Genomic DNA, 16,561 nt, shown 5'->3' on the forward strand with positions numbered 1-16,561 from the left:
TATTTAAGACCAGTAATTCACTACTTATCTTATTTATCAATCCCACTTTTCATCAGTTTTATCACGGGGACTAGGGTAAACATAATGGTTCCTTGCTTTTTCCTTTTTCTTTTGTGTGTGTGTGTGTTTTTTTTTTTTTTTGCCAACACATAATGGTTCCTTGCTTTTTCCTTTTTCTTGTGTGTGTGTGTGCGTGTTTTTTTTTTTGCCAACACATAATGGTTCCTTGCTAAATAAAGCAGGACAGCTTTTGCTTTCCCAAACACCAAAACTATGATAAATCATTTATGAATAATAACGACAATGAGAATGAAAACTAAATAAATGAAAATGAAAATTCGTTTATATGTTTGACGATATGAGACACAAAGCTAGGTGGACTTTTAATATGAACTATCTTATCCGAAATAATTAATACTATCTCCAACTTAGATAATCTAAATAGATTAAAAAGATTAATTAAATTAATTACTCCTTCAGTCCTTAATATAGGATCTAATATTAAGTTAATTTTTATTTTAAATATAAGACACATTTTTCATGTTTATCATTTCAAAGAGTATTTGTTAAAAATGTGTTAGTTCTCTAAAATACTCTTTAAAATAATTTCTATTAAAACTACTCCTAAAATCTTGATACAAATTTCATCACCATATATAAACAATATGGATAGTTTGGACAGAAAATAATAGAACAGAGTGAATTAAGATTTTATATTTATATTACCAATTATAAGATATCGTTTGTACAAATAAGGTACTATAATTAAGATCGGAGGTAGTATTAAATTTATTTTTTAACTAGTTGTTTTATTAGAGACTCTCATCCGATCCATAATATAAGAAGTTGGTTAAACAAATTTTTTATCCAAAATATAAAAGGTTGATAAGATAATTACTTTAAACCCTTGTTACAAAAAAAAAAAAGAGTTTTAAATGTAGGAAAGATTAGAGAGAAATTTTTCAATCATACTACCTCTGATCCTAATTATAAGATCTTGTTTATAAACTATAAATGAGGTTTTATAATTAGAACCATATGTAGTATTTTTTAATAACAGTGAAATAGGTAACGTCTATCAATTTAAAACAAATTTAATGGCTTAACTAATTTTTTTAGCTTGTCAGAAAACTTAATTAATTTATTATATTATCATGGATGGGAGAGGGTACATCAAATATGCATCAATGTTTATCTTCTTGTGATTCATTTGGAGTAATTTATAAATGGTTTTTCAATTATAATTTATAAAATATAAGATAAATATAAAAAAAACAAAAGTTTTATTTCGATTTTTGCCACATCAGATTCTAGTTTGGGGTCTTAGAAGATGAGTCTTGAAACTGATTGGTCCTCACCCTTGAGAATCGATTTGAAAGATGAAATGCCTTCTTTCAGAAGTACATGTTATCACCCAAAGCACGATAAGGCGTGAACCCGTACATATGAAAACAAACAAACACGTTCATTAAAAAATTAAAAAAGAATGCTGCCCCAAAAAAAAAAAAAAAAAAAGAAGAAAACTATGGATGATACGCATATCACGGGTGTAAAATACGTGGGTGAAATTTAAATGATTCCAAGATTAATTATCTTTATTCTTTTAAATTGAAGACCCGTCATATTAAGCAAAAATAGGGTTTTTTTTACTCAGATATGATGAACAATAAAAAAAATTTACTCAGATACGATAAGATCAAAACTATTTACCAAAATACTACACCTGAAATCATTCAGACCGTAAACGACTTTAAATTTGTACATAACTTGTTTTTAGTCCGAACAATTTTAGTGGGACCCACATCAGAAAATGAAAGTTGCAACTTCAGTGAGACCCACATCACGAAATGAAAATTGTTCTTAGTTTGAACAATTTTAGTGGGACCCACGATCTATGTTTGTCTTATGCTCCAGGTGAAATTACTTCCTTCCATACCTTTTCAATTTTCATTTGACCAGACCATACTTTTGTTTTTTTCCTGTCACACACAAAGTCACCCAGGAAGTAGTCTTTCATTGTTTGAAGCTCAACTCACGCATAAGGATTTCTTCCCTACATATTCCCATCAGTATAGGACTCATGGAGTGGTCATTCATTGTCTTCAGCTTTATTTTGGCATGTGAGTGCATAGTGTAATTTTGGTCTATATAATGACATTCGACATTTCCACTCCATCTATCTTCTCATCACTCCTCAAATTGTTTTTAAACTTGGCCGATTCCTTCCATTCTTCTTTCTCCTTCCACACTTTCGCGTGAAGTAGGTGGTGTGTTTGGTCTTGCAATTGTATACATTTTATCTTTGCTTGAGACTTGATTTTTCTTACGAATAAAGTACATTCTCTTGATTAGTTTTTTTTAAAATTTTGGTATGTATTTTGCTAAATGATGGATAAAAATTTTATATTTAGTCATTTTTACATGTTGAGTATGTTTTAATTAAAAAATATAGACATATAATTAATTGTCATGTAAAATAAATTGTAGTTTATTTTTTTATAATATGATTAAATATATAACTGTTTTTTTAGTAGATAGTGTTTGAGTAAATATGTAGTCAAATTAAATATGCATCTGGTTAGATAATATTTGGTTGTGAACTTAGTCTAATCTTATATCTGGTAAAAACTAGCACTAAATGGTGCCTAAATTTTCCTGATAGAAAGAGTACTGATGGTGGGATTAATAATAATGAAAGAGAGGAGTTTTGTTTATTTAATTTTTGGGGAAAATTAAAGAGGAGGACTTAGGAAAAACAATATTTATTAAAGATAATCATAAAAATTATAATTATTTAGGGAGACCAAATCATAAAATATAAATTTAAAAAAATTACTCAACAGCAATGGCTAATTATTTTGTCATATTGAGTAGTTATAATTTTTAAATAACTAGTGTGAAATAGTTATTAACATTTATTTTTGTTTTCAATCGTAAGGATTTTTTTTGGATCACTTAAATAGTACCTAATGTAAAATTACATAAGTACATTTATTATAAGCTTATCATTATTCAATGTAAATTTACCTTTATGTGCTAGTCAAATGATAATTATATTTCTTTCAGCCTCTAATTTCTAAAATGTATACAATTACAAGACCGCACACACTACCTACTTCACACGAAAGTGTGGAGGGAGAAAGAAGAATGGAAGGAATCGGTCAAGTTTAAGAACAATTTGAGAAGTGTTGAGAAGGCAGATGGAGTGGGAATGTCGAACGCCACTATATAGGCTAAAATTACACCATGCATTCCCATACCAAAACAAAACTGAAGACAATGAATGACCACTCCCTGAGTCCTATACTGATGGGACTATGTTGGGAAGGAATCCTTACGCGTGAGTTGAGCTTCAAACAATGATATACTACTCCTTGAGTGACTTTGCGTGTGGTAGAAAAAAACAAAAGTATGGTACAGTCAAATGAAAATTGAAAAGGCATGGAAGAAAATATTTTCACGTGGAGCCTAAGACAAACATGGATTGTAGGTCCCACTGAAGTTGTTAAGACCAATAACAACTTTCATTTTGTGATGTGAGCCCCACTGAAGTTGTTCATACCAAGAACAATTTTTATTTTCTAATGTAGATGCCACTGAAATTGTTTAGACCAAGAATGAGTTTTGTTCAAATTTAAAGTCATTCATGGTCTGAAAGATTTCAGGTGTAGTAAATTTTTTTACTGTTCATCACATCTGAGTAAAAAAGCCGCAAAAATAGCCAGATCTTTCTTTCCTTTTTTGTTTAATTTAATAAGGCTTAACTGCTATTAAACAGAGTTGTCCCGCTCCCAGGTTACTGATATGGTCGCAGTAGACATGGTCGCAGTATGCCAGTGAGGATACTTTTTGTCCCTATAATAGCATCTTGCTCTCGTGAAGTTATTTTTCCAACTACTAAAATATTTTCCACGTCCATCCTTGCGTATGGCTTTTCCCTCTTTATCTATAGGACATTTGCTTATAATAGGACTTTAAGGACTCGTTTAAAATATCTTGTAAGTAGTTATTCAATCAAGATTTATAAAATATAAAATAAATATATGTGAAGAGTGTTCTTTCGATTTATATAAACTATGTCTATTAGTACTTATAAGTTATAACTGTGATTAATAGACTTTTTTATAGATTGATTGGGAAAAAAGCTTATTTAAAAACTCTAAGTTCACTTTAAGTTCTATAACTGATTTAGAAAGGGGTGCTTTTTATGTTTGTTGCTTTTACATCTATCTCAAAACTAATCTAAAAAGTAGACTTAGGGGGTGTTTGGATGAGGCAAAACCATGGTTTGCAGAATAGCTTCTGGAGAATAGATTTTGGAGAGAATAGATTTTGAAAGAATAGATTTTCTGGAAAAGTGATTCTGATAAAGTGAGAGTGTTTGGATAATTATTGTCAGAAGTGCTTTTTGATATGTAGAAATTACTAAAAAGGACATAAGTTTAAATGATAATTACATATAATATATATTTCATAATATATGTTTATTTGAAGTACTACTTCCGGTCCTTATTATAAGACCCCGTTTGACTTTTTGTTTGGTCCTAATTATAAGACTCCAATTCATTTTGTCTTTCATATTTATGCATTTTTTTCCAAAATAATCCTTCTAATAATGATAGTTCTAGCCAATACACTTAATTAGCAAGGATATTTTAGGAATGACAACACTTATTTATTACAAATAACTAACTTAACTTACTTCCTTAATTTCCTCAAATAAATCAACTGGGTCTTATAATTAGGACCGGAGTTAGTAATAAATTTATTAATAATATATATTTTGACAACATAATAAATATGGCATAAATAATATAAATAATAAGAAATTAGTGTGTATATATATTAATAAAATAAATAAATATGTTTTTAGAAAAATGATTTATTTTGCCAAATATATTTCATAACTTCGGACTACCCCCACGCGTGCTGAATGACTAACGCCCCCCCTTGAATGACTACCCCCCCCGGTGCTGAATGACTACCGCCCCCCCTGAATGACTACCCCCCCGCGTGCTTGTTCCCTCCGTGAGCTGCCTCAGAAGCTACGCCCCACTAGCTTATCTGGAACCAGGTTTTGTTGGGCAAAACCTTGGTTTTAAAAAAAATGGAGGTGTTTGGCAAATTTTTTGCCAAACCATGGTTTGGCAAAAAAGCCAAACACCCCCTTAATTGATTCAGAGAATCCTCACTAGTGAACTTTGAATACATTGAGATTCTTGTGCCTCAACTTATTTTATGAAATACAAAGACAATTAAAAGCGTGCAAAGAAAATGCTACTACCTACCGGTCATAATTATAAGAGTCAGTTGACTATTTGATAATATTAAAGAAATAAGTTAAATTAATTATTTGTAATAAACATGTGTTGTTTTTCCTAAAATATCCTTACTGATTAAATATATAGGTTAGAATTACCATTACTAGAAGGACTAACTTGAGAAAAAAATACATAAATATGAGAGACGAAATAGATTGAGGTCTTATAATTAAGATCAAACTAAAAGTCAAATCAGGTCTTATATTAAGGACAGGAGGTAGCAATTAACATCATGTAGCTTATTACAAAATCAGCTGAAAATAAGTCCCTACGTTTGACATTAAGGATATCAAGAGCTGTGACTCCATTCAAATGATATTTCTTGTAAACCTGCCAATCGGTACATCGATTTGCCTCCTCCCCAGAAACCAATCATTTGTGAATTAACAGGAAAAGGTAATTTGAGTTTAAAAGTTGAAAGCATTCCTTATTTCCATACGACTGGTCAAATATGTTTTTTGCATCTTCGTATGTTCCCTTACCTAGGCGTGAGATTCATGATCGCTTTAGGGTTTGTTTGTATTTACTTTTAAACAATTATAAACATTTTTACGCACATATTTATATGATACAATATTTTATAAATCATGATTGCCAAACTGATTTTAAAAGTTCCAACTATAATTCTGAACAAACCTTTAATCTTATGCTCCAATGTCATTGGATTGAGATCTGCCTTCTTGGTCTCCCATGTTTCAAAAAGTATTTTTCTACCCAATCTGCGGGGGTGGGGCAGTTCGAACAAATGCAACCAAGATTCACATTCATTTGAAGGAGTATTTAGATAGAAACTAAACTATAGTTTTAAAAGTGTTTTTACAGTTTACAAAAGCAAATATATAAAAAAAATTATCTCATTTTTATAAAAATACTTTTAAAAAGTATTTTTGAGAATTGCCAAATATCTTCTGAAAAGGATCGATATGCTAACGAGAAAAGTAAATAAAATAATAATAAACCAGATTGGGGCCTCACTTATGATGCGAGAGTGGCCCGCATCATTTTCTTAAGATTCATTAATATCGATGCATATAAGTACTGTACGAGATGAAATTATTTATTATTCATAAACAACATTAAGACAGCTTGGTGCATAAAAAACATTAAGATAGTTTGTGTATTAAAAAATTAGATAGATATACAACTGCCTCAAATTATTATCTATTTTTATTCTTTAGATAAAAAAATAGTTTAAACAAATTAATAAGTCTTTTGGTTTCAATTTATTTTTCAATGTATATTAATATTTATTTTTAGTAAATAAAAAATATATTTGAATATATTTTTATATGATTATTTGATTAAGTTACATTTTTGTTATTCAGACAGGCTGGAATTTAAAATTAAGAGAACTACTGTGAAACTCCAAATAAAGGATATAATTATTAAAAAATCTCAGTGATAACACAACAATCTATAATAACAAATTTTAATATAATACATGACAACCACTCACTTGTTATTACAATTTAATTGTAATTATTTTAAAAAAAAATCTTTTGTCATTTTTCCTTAAAATTTCATATTTAAGTGGCCAAAAAAATGATATTAAAAAAAAAATAGTAGGTGCTTACACAATCGGCTTCCGAGTGGCGCCCATTTGCAAAGGACTGGTCGTTGGATTTCCTTCCGCAGATACAGAGCTTTTCTTCTTTGTTATACCAAACCCGTACTAGAAAATACCAGTTCTTCCTTCTGATTCATCCTCTTCTCTCTCTGCTATATCCATGGAAGATCCTCCAAACCATCGCACCCCACAGCTTCTCCAGGTCCTCCAAGCTCTCAAAGAAGCTTCCCACAACTTACAAGTCAACCCAGTCAACACTCCGACGATTCCAATTCCTCCGCCATTAAAGCTCTGTTGGAGCTACACACCGAGTCCGATGCTATCCTTTCTGGCGACCCAAATCTTTCTTCTCTTTCTAAGCACCTCACTGACCTCAAGGATTTAGTTGAGTCCCTTAGAAATACCAAAGGAGGCCTTGGCCTCCGGTCTTTTCTCGCGCGCCGAACCTCCGCTTACTCCATTTCCCGAATCGCAGGGTCAATTGAGTCTGAGATTCAGAAGTGGATAGACCGCGAAAGCGTTGGCAATTTGAGCAGAGCTCTCCGAGAGCCTATGCGCAACGAGGAGGAATTGGTGAACCTTTTGGATCAATTTGAAGAGAGGCTTTCCCTAGGGTTCAGCCGTGAATTTCAGGATTTGGTTCTCCGATTGAAGGTGTTTTCTTCGCTGGAATCGATTTTATGCGATTCTAAATGCTCGAAGAGAATCCGAGAACACTCGGCCTTAGCTATCGCGGGATTGATTCGGTTTAACAAGGACGTCTTCGTAGGCCAGGTCTTAATGGGTCCATCCGTCAGTGCCCTAACCTCAATGGCTTCCCCGAATTCGATTCAAGTCCTGTGCTCGTTAATTAGATCCATAAAATCTCCTATTGTGGACGAAATCAAGTCGAACGGCGAAATACCGAAGATCATGAGCTTCTTAAACTCACAGGATTTACATATGAAAGTGATGGCCATGGATTGTGTGCTAGAAATTGGGTATTTCGGGAGGAAGGAAGCGGTTGAGGCTATGTTGAAGGAAGGTTTGATAGAAAAACTTATAGAGTTGCAAAGGTCCGAACTGGGTGGTGATTTGATCGGCATCGATCAGCATAGCGAGAAAGAAAAAGAAGAAGAAGAAAGTGGGGTCAGTGTTGGAGGAGTGGTAGAAAAAGGGAAGAGGGAAAGCAGGCAGAGACGGTTCCTGCAAAACCATCCGTTTGCAAGCTGTGTGGCAAGATTCGCAGTTCAATTAGAAGTGGGAGAAGGGTTGAGGCAGAGAGAAAGAAGAGCTTTCAAGCAAGAGATTCTGACGAGAGTAAGGGAAGCTTCCGTTTCTGATGCTGAATCTGCCACCATTATTGCCGAAGTTTTGTGGGGCTCTTCACCATAAGCGAAATATGTTGAACCCAAAACAATTTCCCCCCCTTTCTTGTTCTTAATCTTATACCAGAATTTGTACTCAGAGCAAGGACATTACACCTTGAAGGACTCGCCATTGAGACCAAATATGCTTAGTTTTGATGTTATTAGAGTGTGAGAAATATATTGTTAGGAGATATGTTGCAAGAATTCATCGTATTTGAATGTATATAATGTAGCTAGAATTAGGAGCAAGATTTAAAAAAATAGATGATCGGAGGTATAAATTGAATGTATGCTTCGCATTCTTTTTATATTCTCAATTTGTTTGACAACGTTGGATCGTGATTAAAATTGTCAAGGCCGATGTCTGATGATTCTTCGGTTTTGGATGGTCAATTTGTTGTGTCAGCTGAAATTTTAGATGCAAGAAGGGTTTGGTACAAGTGTAGTAAGCAAGAGGGTGGCTATGGAATCTGAATTCTGAAAAGGAATCGTTATGGGATATGCTGGAATAAGAGGAGAGCATGAGGAATGATTCCTGGCACGTGCAATGTAAACATGTCTAAAAGTACACGTCTTAGAATATGCAAATTGCAAGTGGCTCAATCCTCAATGGAAATATATTTTAAAAGTCAGTTTTTTTTTTCCCCACACAGAAGATCTAACATCTAAATTTAAATTGGAAGATGTCCATTTGGTTGGAGGGGAGGACCGGAGGGGGAGTGGCTGTTCCTTCCTATTGTCTGGTTAAAACAATACGGAGGGGACTTTCTTTTTAACCCCTCCTTCTTCAATATTGGGTATTCAGAGAAATTCCTAAAATTCTTCCCTCAGCTCCATACCGTAGAATTAATCAACCACTATATAAACCAAAAACTAAATAGATAAATTGGATGACTCTGCCAACCTTCGGCTATATTTCCATGATAATCAGGTAAAACAAATTCCCATAATATTCACTCTTGATAAATTATGAATAATAAAGTTCGTTTATATGTATACAAATGATATTTTTATATTCTAAACGGGCCTAAATATACGAGTTTTACAATAAATTTTAATTGCTCAATGATAAGTATCACTAAATATAATATAATACCCAGTTTATCCTATTAAAGTAATTTCTAGGATTATATATTCAATAATATAGAAACGGGATCGCATCAATATAATTAATTATTATAATCAAAGGAAAATATATAATAAACACAACACTATCGTTAATATCACTTGTGAACTGTTTCAAAATGGTTCTGACGTGTTTTGAAATGCATTGATGCATTTCAACATGTAGCAAATAAAAAAATAAATACAATACAGACAATTTACGTATCCCACAGGAAGACGCCTTTTGTTACGTCGAAGTGATAATTTCATGGGAAAATTACACTCAGGTCCCACAGAGTACAATTAATATCAAAAAGGTCTCACGAAATCGCGAAATGATTCTGAAGTCCCCAGAAACCTGTGTGTAATTAATTCTAATTGCAAAATTACCTACTTACCCCTGTTAATTTTATTGTAACAATTCGTTTACAATCTCAACAGTGGCTTCTAACAACTCGAGAAGATGTGATTGACAACCTCGGCAGTGCGCATGACAACTCACTTTATAGAATGTCAGGGGCGTTGTTGAGGTTGTTAACCACCTCTTCTCGAGTTGTTAACAGCCACTGTTGATGTTGTAAATAGGTTCTAATTTTATTTACAATCTCAACAGTGTTGTTAACAACCCGAGAAGACGTGATTGACAACCTCGGCAGTGCTCATGACAACTCACTCTATGGAATACCAGGGGCGTTGTTGAGGTTGTTAACCACCTCTTCTCGGGTTGTTAACAGTCACTGTTGAGGTTGTAAATAGATTCAAATTAACAGGGATAACTACGTAATTTCACAATTAGAATTAATTACACACAGGTCCCTGGGGACTTCAGAATCATTTCGTGATTTCGAGAGACCTTTTTGATATTAATTGTGTTCTGTGAGACCTGAGTGTAATTTTTCCTAATTTCATAGGCAAGAAAGATGAATCATGATAAGGGATGATTTATGATTATGTGAAGTCATTTTAGAATGCGCTGGCAACACAACGTGATGTGATGTCTAGTGAATGATGCAGCATCCAAATTCCAAAGCCACTTGGATAAGCGTAACGGAGAGAATTCAATCAATCATGAGCCCCTAAGACCTTTTCTAAGGGACCAGGATGGGCTTTATCTTTTGTTTGATTAGCGGTGCCATATTGAGTCCATGCAATTAACCTTTTTTGTTATTTATTCTAAAGGGTTCGACTTCCATATATATCAACCTCTCATTTGTTGTTGCAACCCTTCTCCTTCACACTTTCCTACAATGCGTTCATGCCCCATGTTTCTCAGAGATAATCATTAACAAAATGGAAATTCTCGTAAAAAAATTATTATAGTAAGATATTTAATTATTTGAACGTAGGGATCTTTGATGTGGTTTGAAATTTGACGAAAAAATCCAGAAGTCTCGGCACCCACGTGGTCATCCAGGCTGGATCATAGGAACATAGGAACATAGGAATTCATAACCTAGAATTTGCCAAGCAAATCAAAAGCTTATGTCAGCAAGCACCCAGAGGTGACCCGGTTTCTAAGTCTGGGTTACATCATCCGTCTTTACTTTTAATTATTCAATGCACAAGTAAGCTGTAAGCCGAGACTGCTGAGAGAATCAGATATAAATTTTGTACTATTTTTTGGGATATCCTACAAAATAAAATTGCCAAATCATAAATAAAGAATTTCATCACTTATCAACATTTGGAGTATTTTTTACCAAAAAAAAAAACACTTGGAGTATTCGAATGAAATACGAGTAATTGATATGTAAGTTTATAAGTTTTCTATTTAGACAAGTTTTTTTGCAGGTATGGAATTCTAAAGGACCGAAATTTACATTGTAGATAATAGACAAATAAAGAAACTGATTTGGTTAGAAGCTGATGAGCAGATGTTTGGAGGCCGTGCACTTTAAAAAAATATTTTCCTGCAAATTGAAACAAAATTTTGCTCACATGTTTATCTTAAATTTTATAAAAATCACTTCTAAAATCTTAATTTAGTGTTCATCCAAACACTCCTAGTGCAAGAGATCTTCATTGTTCACTTAATCATATGACCCCATGTCCTTGTACCTTTTTTTACAATTAAGGAAAAAAATTCTTTATTAAAAATTTTATTATTGAGAAGAACATGATCAGTTCCTAAGTTCCTATACACATAAAAGTATCAGCATTTTGCAATTGGCAAAAATCCTTCTAAACAATAAAACTTTTAACAGAGAAGTTCCCCAATTTCTCCTAATTTCTCTCCTTGACTTGAACACTATATTTTATGTTCAAATTCAAAGGGAAGCAAAACGAACTTGCATAAAACAGTGGAAGTGACAACTTCTGCGAGAATCAAGCACGATTTAACCATCCCAAGAGAAGAAGGCAAAGGGATTCAAAGGCAGAGATCGTATTTTTTACTGTGTTCGGTTACAGGGAGTCGGGACTCCATCATATGAAAATGAACTTCTGCAAGCAAGCATCAGCATGAGACGATGTACATTGCTCTATCCAAAAAATAGTCTAAAAAGCCTCAGGAACACTTTTCATATTTCTTGGAAACATCGCTGTGTTAAATTTATCCACATTCCAACTTACTGGAACAATAAACGAAACCAAAAACTTTCGTTGCTTTGCTATGCTACACAGTTGTAATTTATTTTGTTGATACCTTATTTTTCAGAAACACTTCTGATAGAAACAGGTTCAAGAAATCAACCTTTGACATTCTTCAAGACAGGCATCGGTAGCATCAAGAACAACAAAATTCTCGAGCAGCCTCCTCAAAAGAATTAAAATCTACATGTTTTCCCTCGGCAGGGAAAGGACTAAGTCTATGTTTGGTATCTAGACTACTTCACCACTTCAATTAAATCCATAAACAGAAATGAGATGAGTGCCAGAAAATCAACACCTTAGCCCCCATCCCTTGCTTCCTTCCTCATGTTATCAGCTCCCTTTGTACGTAGCAAGCCATTGAAAATTGAGAACACTGCAACAAGAGCAATTTGTAAATGCTCTGAGCTACTTGTCTTTATACATATTTTCCCCATTTTCCGACTATTAAGATTAGCACTAACAGAAGCCTTAGAATTTCTGCCCAGCCTGAATTCGGATTGTAAGCTTCCACTCAACACCATCTCTTTATTGGAGGAGAGGACTGTCATTGCAAGACTTACATTGTCATTTCTCACAGGAAAATCTCCTCCTCTTAGTGTTGCTTCAAAATTCCCACCATATGCCACTTGCCCGGCACCTACTATGCGGCCTGCATTTAGGACAAATTTTAGTCTTTTCCCAACAAGAACAGTATCCTCAATCTTAGCACCGATATAATACTTCTTCCCAAAAGATGTCACAGAAACACCACAGTCTGCAATATTATGCTTTATGTTTCTCAACTTTGTGTTGCTATGAATCGTATAAATCATATCTTTACCAACAGATTGAACATCAGCACCTATAGAATTCGTAAGACCCCTAGGATCCACGTAAGCTGCAGCACACTCTGATTGAATATTAAAATCTTGCTTGTCTTTATTCATTTGTCCGGTAAGCATTGCATATGCATTCTTGTTTATTTCCATAGCTGTCTCCAAGTTTATACCATCGAAGCCCACATCATGATCCCATCCCTGGGGATCAAGAACAGGTCTTGCAAGCCATTGGTCACTTGCAATAAGGCCACGATACCTATGAAAAGGACAGTCTGAGTCAAAACTCACAGGAACAGCCATATCTGGTAACAGAACAGGCTCTGGAGGTTGCTGCTGATCTTCAGGATGATCAGTATGCAACAAATTTTGCTCCTTCATGAGTGTCTTCTCTCTGTGTCTACGGTACTCTTCTTTCAACTGTTTCTTTAAGTACAGAGTCTCTCTGTAATCCAACTCATCAAGATATTCTTTTTTCTGCACCTTGGACAATTTTTCAAACTGGGCCTTTTTCAAGATTCGAATGGATGGCAATTGATCATATTCATCTTCTTCTTCCACATCATTGAGTAATATTTGATCAATTTCATCATCCATTCCACTCGGATGGGATACAGAGTGTCGCCGTAAAAGGGATGAGAGAAGATGAGGCAGAGAAGGCATTCTTGCACTATTTGAAGGGCCCAGTTCAACACTGTTCTGAAACTTAAGGAGGGAATTAACATCAGCCAGAATTTTGGTACAAATGCAAAATAACAAAAATTGAGATCTCCAGACTCTTCCATTTGGAAGAATCTTCTCCCCCTTGATATTTTTTGGACACAGAGGATGGTTCTCAACCAAGAGAATGGGGTTTTCAAGCCTTGAGTCAGAAACTGCCTGATGAATATAGTGCTGCATTAATTTAGTACATTGAGACACATATAACTCATGATTGACAATATGCCCATCAGGTCCTTCCAGAATAGCTGAGTGGGAATGAGTCATGACAAGGATAGTGTTGAACCAGATTGCTGAGCCAAATACTTCAGTTATAAGCTTCAGAATAGGGAAGTCATTAGAGCCCACATTGACAAGATCAAGTCTTTCAACATACAAAATAATGTCTGGGGGGGACTTTCTAATGAATCTCTTTATGGAGAGCAAGATCCTCTTATTTTTCTTCACATTACTAGTAGAGGAAGGCAGGAGGCCAGGGGTATCTATCACCCTTACTTTAAACCCATTGACAGTTCCAACAACTTCCTGAATCCTGTTAGTTGCAGGTCCAAATGCATCAGTTATGGTTTTCACTTGATCAAATATGGAATTTATGGTAGCACTTTTACCGACTCCTGTTTTACCCAGGACAAGTATGCTGCAGGAGAAATCCAATTGGGGAATACCAACTGCCTCTTGTTCACTTGCCAATGCTCGTGATTTGCCTATGCCAAGGTTAACACTTTTCAGATCTGATTCTCCAGCACGTATTAAGGTTGCTAGGTGCATCCGATAAAGAACCTTTGCAACCATGAGATCTTCTTGTGACTGGCCAAGACGCTGAAGCAGTCGGAAAAACTTAACTTGGAGATCTTCAATCTTTGCCAAGGGATCCTTCTGCTTTCCTATGACACGATGTTGAGAGTGACAGGGTTCTGTATCTGAGACTTGCTGCATGGTGGAGTTATGTTCATCAGAGGAGTTCAATGTAGTAGAAGCAAGTGATGGCACTACCAAAACATCTGACTGAACCAAACCTAACCAAGAAAAAAAGTCATCAGCTTTAGCTCAAATTTATCAATTGTTGGCGAACCGGGACACTAGCCATCACACTCATGATACTTTGTCCTGGCAAAGAAAGTTATTAAGAATTTCAGATGGTTTATCAAACAAACAATGAGGTTCAAGAATTTCTGTTTCCATCCCTTCCAAGAGCTGATTCGAGGCATTATGTCATTCTACTAGTCACAAGCTGACACATAAAGAAGTATACAGACAACCATGTAACTAGAAGATGTTTATTATTCCATGCATTTGGCAACTAGCTTAACCAGGGTTTTATTTGTCAAGCACAACTTGCATGAAGATCTTCAGTTGGAAGAAATTCTATGATTACATTTTCATTTTCAGTAATTCCAGACAAGCAATGAAAAAAGTACCTTGTTCTTCATGTTCTCCGTTCTGAGGTGCCTCGTCATAGAAACTACCACTGCCTGATAGTGGTCTAGATGAGATTAATGACTTGGATAGCAACTGAGAGAAAACCCAATCTCTAACACTTTTCATTCTTCTACAAAATAAGAAAAGAAAGGCCCAGATAATCATCATCTGGCAATGCCTCAAAACAAAACATGCAAAATGTTTATCACATGCGATCAACAAACCACTCGAATGGTCTTCTGCTTCTGCCCCCCAGTTGTTCAATCAGTAAACGGTACATTTTATCCAAGTTCAATGTGAGATCAACCAAGTTTTGTTATTTACACGCGTGGTGGTTGGGGAAACAGATGCAACATAACAAGTTTAAAAAAAAAAAGGTTAAAGAAATATAGGAGCCATAGTTTAAATTCCATCTTCCTCATTAGAAACCAATACTGAAATCACAAACAAAGCGCTGCCCCAATGGTCAGTCAACGTCACGACATACAATCTTAGTTCATTTGCAAGATTATAAGTCAGAGAAAGCCTTCCATAAAATGCAACAATCATCATAAGTTTCGAACTTAACTGATGAAAAGCAGAGAAATTACAACCGAAATAGTTACCTTCAATATTAGATTGCACCAAGCAACTTGGAGCTCAGCATCAAACAAACAAACCAGAGGATAACAGAAGGTCACATTGGCAGCAACAAATCACGTTTCTGGGTAACATATACTCTCTATGATACTCCAATTCGAGGATGTATTCCTCCCGCACCTAATCATCAACCTCCCAAAAACCCTAATTTACGATCAAGGAAAGGAATAATGAAAGCCACCAAGAACTTGACGCTAATTGGAGAATCCGAAAAGACCCAAATTGCTTCCTTTTTGTGGTGAAATGAAGAGGAAGAAGGTGGCGTGAAGATTGAGGATGAGGAAGAAGATTTTCCCGGATAAGACAGAGACAGCGCCAAACACACCTTTTGGCTTTTCCTTCCTTTGGTCTTGTTTTAGTTTCTCCGACTCGGGTCGATTTTGCACCTCTTCCTCAGGATTCTGGAACGAAAAGCGGAAAACACCAAAACGCGAGGTCGAAATGAACCGGGGGTAGGAAATAAATAAATAACATAGGTAAACCGGGATAAGTCATAAATGAGACAACTTGATGCATTCAGGACCACTTAACATACGACAACTCTGCGTTTGATCAAGATTTTAGTATTGGCATATTTTTACTTACAAAATCTAATTTTTTTTATAAACACTTGCAAAATCTAATTTAAATTACTTAAATTTGATAAAAACGTCTTCTTAATTATTAATAATTTCATTTTTTTTCCTATAGATATCTCCCAGCCGACAACTAAATATTAATACCTTTTAAGGCACAAAGATCATATAAGTAGATTTTGCCCTTTTCAATAATATCTTTTTTATGCCCAGGACTTTTTTTTTTAATTCAATCATTCTAATTAAATGAAAACACTAAAATAAATCATCAATATTAGTATAAAATATAAATCATTCATCACCAATGTTAGAAAAAGAAATGGAAATAAATTTCACTTGACAATAAATGTTAGAAAAAGATGTTCAGCAAAAGGAACTCGGCTGATTACACTTGCCATCCATAGCCTATGGACTTGCGATTTTAACAACGTACACATTTTTTATAGTATATAAAGTCTAA

At 34.5% G+C, this 16,561-nt stretch overlaps 1 protein-coding gene and 1 pseudogene across 3 annotated transcripts; one reads left to right on the plus strand and one right to left on the minus strand.

Annotated features, from left to right (window-relative positions):
* The first annotated feature begins 6,943 nt into the window (after positions 1-6,943).
* Positions 6,944-8,630, plus strand: LOC114713491 (uncharacterized; annotated as a pseudogene).
* Positions 8,631-11,833: 3,203 nt separating this feature from the next.
* On the minus strand, positions 11,834-15,935 carry LOC114713492 (translocase of chloroplast 90, chloroplastic). 3 transcript variants are annotated; one of them, XR_003737342.1, is made up of 4 exons: positions 15,493-15,935; positions 14,887-15,017; positions 11,986-14,484; positions 11,834-11,945 (listed from the first exon to the last, which is right to left on the minus strand). XR_003737342.1 is itself a non-coding variant. In XM_028898160.1 (3 exons), exons 2-3 carry the CDS (start codon positions 15,011-15,013, stop codon positions 12,230-12,232), a joined length of 2,382 nt encoding a protein of 793 aa, XP_028753993.1. In that variant the 5' UTR covers positions 15,014-15,017; positions 15,493-15,935; the 3' UTR covers positions 11,834-12,229. The 3 variants fall into 3 exon arrangements, 1 of the variants encoding a protein (XP_028753993.1); XR_003737343.1 differs by having other exon boundaries at positions 14,887-15,014; positions 15,493-15,889; XM_028898160.1 differs by having other exon boundaries at positions 11,834-14,484.
* Between the last annotated feature and the right edge of the window lie 626 nt (positions 15,936-16,561).

This window comes from Neltuma alba, unplaced genomic scaffold (genome assembly GCF_004799145.2).
Source record: "Neltuma alba isolate B1F8T4 unplaced genomic scaffold, ASM479914v2 tig00011428_pilon, whole genome shotgun sequence".
Lineage (NCBI taxonomy): Eukaryota > Viridiplantae > Streptophyta > Magnoliopsida > Fabales > Fabaceae > Neltuma > Neltuma alba.

Coding starts and splice junctions, on each gene's coding strand:
- LOC114713492 (XM_028898160.1), bottom strand. CDS start 15,013: ATGAAAAGTGTTAGAGATTGGGTTTTCTCTCAGTTGCTATCCAAGTCA. Junction 14,485..14,886: donor CGGAGAACATGAAGAACAAG/GTACTTTTTTCA, acceptor TTTCTTGGTTAG/GTTTGGTTCAGTCAGATGTT.